The sequence below is a fragment of the Nannochloropsis gaditana genome, assembly GCF_000240725.1.
Source record: "Nannochloropsis gaditana CCMP526 unplaced genomic scaffold scaffold366, whole genome shotgun sequence".
Classification (NCBI taxonomy): Eukaryota; class Eustigmatophyceae; order Eustigmatales; family Monodopsidaceae; genus Microchloropsis; species Microchloropsis gaditana.
The window spans coordinates 20,584-23,352 of NW_005803587.1; the positions used below are offsets into that span (position 1 = coordinate 20,584).

The 2,769-nt window shown below is 61.8% G+C and overlaps 2 protein-coding genes across 2 annotated transcripts in view; one reads left to right on the plus strand and one right to left on the minus strand.

Moving 5' to 3' along the window:
• Positions 1–282, plus strand: part of NGA_0421800 (type ii alternative rna polymerase sigma sigma-70 family protein) — a gene marked incomplete at both ends in the record, with an annotated part of 2,092 nt that extends 1,810 nt beyond the window's left edge. Inside the window, one exon of the mRNA XM_005854853.1 lies at positions 106–282. Coding sequence (XP_005854915.1) covers positions 106–282 — 177 coding nt within the window. The remainder of the gene's footprint in view (positions 1–105) is intronic.
• A 1,042-nt stretch (positions 283–1,324) lies between these two features.
• NGA_0603620 (uncharacterized protein) lies at positions 1,325–1,963 on the minus strand (the record flags this gene model as incomplete). The annotated part of the gene is made up of 1 exon (XM_005854855.1): positions 1,325–1,963. One exon carries the CDS (start codon positions 1,961–1,963, stop codon positions 1,325–1,327), a length of 639 nt encoding a protein of 212 aa, XP_005854917.1.
• Positions 1,964–2,769: the final 806 nt, after the last annotated feature.

A 2,769-nucleotide genomic window follows, 5' to 3' on the forward strand; every position in this document is an offset into this window, starting at 1 on the left:
GGCCTGCGCGGGAGTTCGTCCCAGACCCTCTGTCTTCGGTCTGTTCTCTCTGTCCTGACTGCGCCGCTCCCTCCCCCCCCCTTTCCCCTCAGCGTGGGCCTGCAGGCGGGCGGGGAGGTGACGGACTACGTCCTCTTCTTCAAGACGGAGGAGGCCCAGGAGGCGATGAAGGGCGCGACGCAGCTGGTGGTGGGGGGCAGCGGGGGCGTAGCCGTGGGGCCGTTGGGGCGCTCAGGGGCCTGGCAGTACCACTGGAGCCTGGGGAAGACACGGATGGCGTGAGTGTGGCGTGGGGGAGGGGGGGCGAGCACGGACTGACGAGTTGCCTCCGTCTCACACAGGTGCCTGTACGCCTTCTCCCTGAGCAAGGGCTGGTATGCGGGCGGAGCTTTGACGCTGCAGCTGCTGCGGGGGCTGCGGGAGCGGAACAGGGGCGTGTACGCGCGAGAGGGCGAGGAGGAGGTGGCGGTGGCGGACATCTTGGGCGGGAAGCGGGAGCCGCCGGTGGAGGCTCGGGAGCTGTACGCGTGCTTGCAGGTCATGACGGGCGGGGTGGCGCAGTAGCGGAAAGGAGGGAGGGAGGATGCGGCGGGAGCGCGGGGCCCGAGGGGGGGCACCAGAGGTTTGGGTGTCTGGTCGACCGGAAGGGAGCGGGCAGTGGCTGGGGCTGAGCCTCAGGCCTGAGTGGTTAGGGTTAGTCGTCGAAGGCGGGCGGGCAAGAGAAGGGGCCACGCCCGTGCCTCTGACGGCTCTAGATGTGGAGGGTGGAATCATCGAGGAGCAAGGGGGAAGCTCGGGCCACCCAACATACGGTTGGGCACAGTGGAAGAAGCAGTCGGAGCCATGCTTTTGTTAGGCTTAGGGGTAGGCTTTCGGTGGAGACGCGAGTCGCCTTGCCTTCCTCCTCCTTGCTTTCCATCTTGCTTTCCTCCTTGAGCCTTAGCCTCCGCAATAAGTATCTTCTCTCTCTCTTCTCTTCTTCCTCCCTCGCCTTCCGGCTCCCCGGACGCCCCGACCCGTGTCAGGGTGGGTAGGCAACGAGGGGAGGGGCCTCGGGAATAGTGTGGCGGTGGAGAGGCGTGAGGGGGGAGAGGGCCGAGACGCATGGCGCGGGCGCACCAGCCAATGTATACATGAGATGGCGCGTGACTGGGAATGCATAAGCCAAAAGGAAAGAGAGCATCGGTTCAACGATTCGACGTCCTCGTTGCTTTTTTCCTTCCTCAACCTCCTCCGGCAGCCTTGTCAGCTCCCGGGAGCTTCCTTCAAGTCATAGAGCCCTGGGGCGAGGAGAATTGGTGAGCAACTGCCAGGGTCGTCTCCCCTAGAAGGGCCCCGCCGTCATCTCGGCCGCCTCACTGATGAGGGGGATCTCGTTGGGCTTCTGACCCAGCGTGAGTTTGACTGCCACGTAGGCGAGGGAGGCGGAGAGGATGAAGAAGAGGGTGTTGGCCACGGGCTCCTGCACCCACACGGGCGCCGCCTGCTCTCGGAGGATGGAGGTGAGGATGGAGGGGATGACGAGCGCCACGTCGAGAATGATGGCCTGCTGGAAGTTGAAGCGCACGTACCGGCTCAAGGCCGGCTGCCTGCCCACCCACACGATCAGGAGGTAGATGGCGAGGTTGACGAAGGGGGAAGCCTTGTATACGGCAAGCAGCGGGTCTAGGGCTGCATAGATGGGGTTGAACAAATCAGGGGCGTAGAAGGCAAGGAAGCGAGAATAGTTTATGGAGTCGAGCACGGGGAGGAGGTAGGGAGTGGCGCTGAAGGCCCGTTCGAAAAGAGACGGGCTCTCTGGACTTTGATTGGCATTGAGTCGCATGCAGCAGGACGATCGCGAGGAGGTGGCGGGGGAAGGGGTGTACGGCCTTCTTCTCTGCAGAGAGGACATGGCACGGGGCAGGGAGGTTGGGACAAAGCAGGAGCTTGACATGTCGGTCACGGGGCGGGAGACGGCCATTGCCACGTTGGCAGCAAGGAGGGAAGACAATGCAAGGAGATAAAATGCCCTCATGGGTGGAGCACGAAGGGGAGGGAATCCTCCTGTGCGGCTGTTGCGGTTGGAGAGGTCAGACGTGAGAGACGTAGGGAGGCGATGAGGCGGAATGTAGCAAGAGACAGGCCGGCAACGCCGAGGCCACATCCCGCACGTGTGAACACCTCCGACACGATCAGTGTGATGACACACCCACGCTATCCATTGGTCCATGGATTGGGCAGGACGCAGAGTGCGGGCCATGGCTTTCACTGCACCGCGGGGAGTGACTCGATCGCCCAGGCTTCCCGCCCCTCGCCCATCTCGCCCTCTACGAACTTGCCGGCCCCCCACGGTGCCCTCTCGTGCATGTCTCTCGGGGAATAAAATTGTCATGTCAAGGCTTGCAATTCGCGGATCCATTGTCTGGGTCTTGAAAACTTGTCTCGGTTTTTTCATTCGTCCGCGCCGTCCTCTCTTACCTACTTTCTCCCCTCCCTAGGGCCGCCAAACATAGCTTCACCTGCCGTGAGGCGGGAAACTCTGATCGGGAAGTGAGGTATGGAAGAGCCCTTGATTAACGAATTGCTGCTGGTAGGCGCGGCCCTAGGCAGCACAGAAGTCTACACTACGGAAGATGGCTGGTGAGTGGAGGTAGAAAACGAAGAAAACACATCTGACTTCTGCTCATGTCTCTTGAAATTCCAATTTTTTACGTGCGCAGTCTCGCAGAGCGATTTATTCGCGGCGAAAATTGTCTGGAATGGCTCCAGGATCTTCAAAGGGCCCTG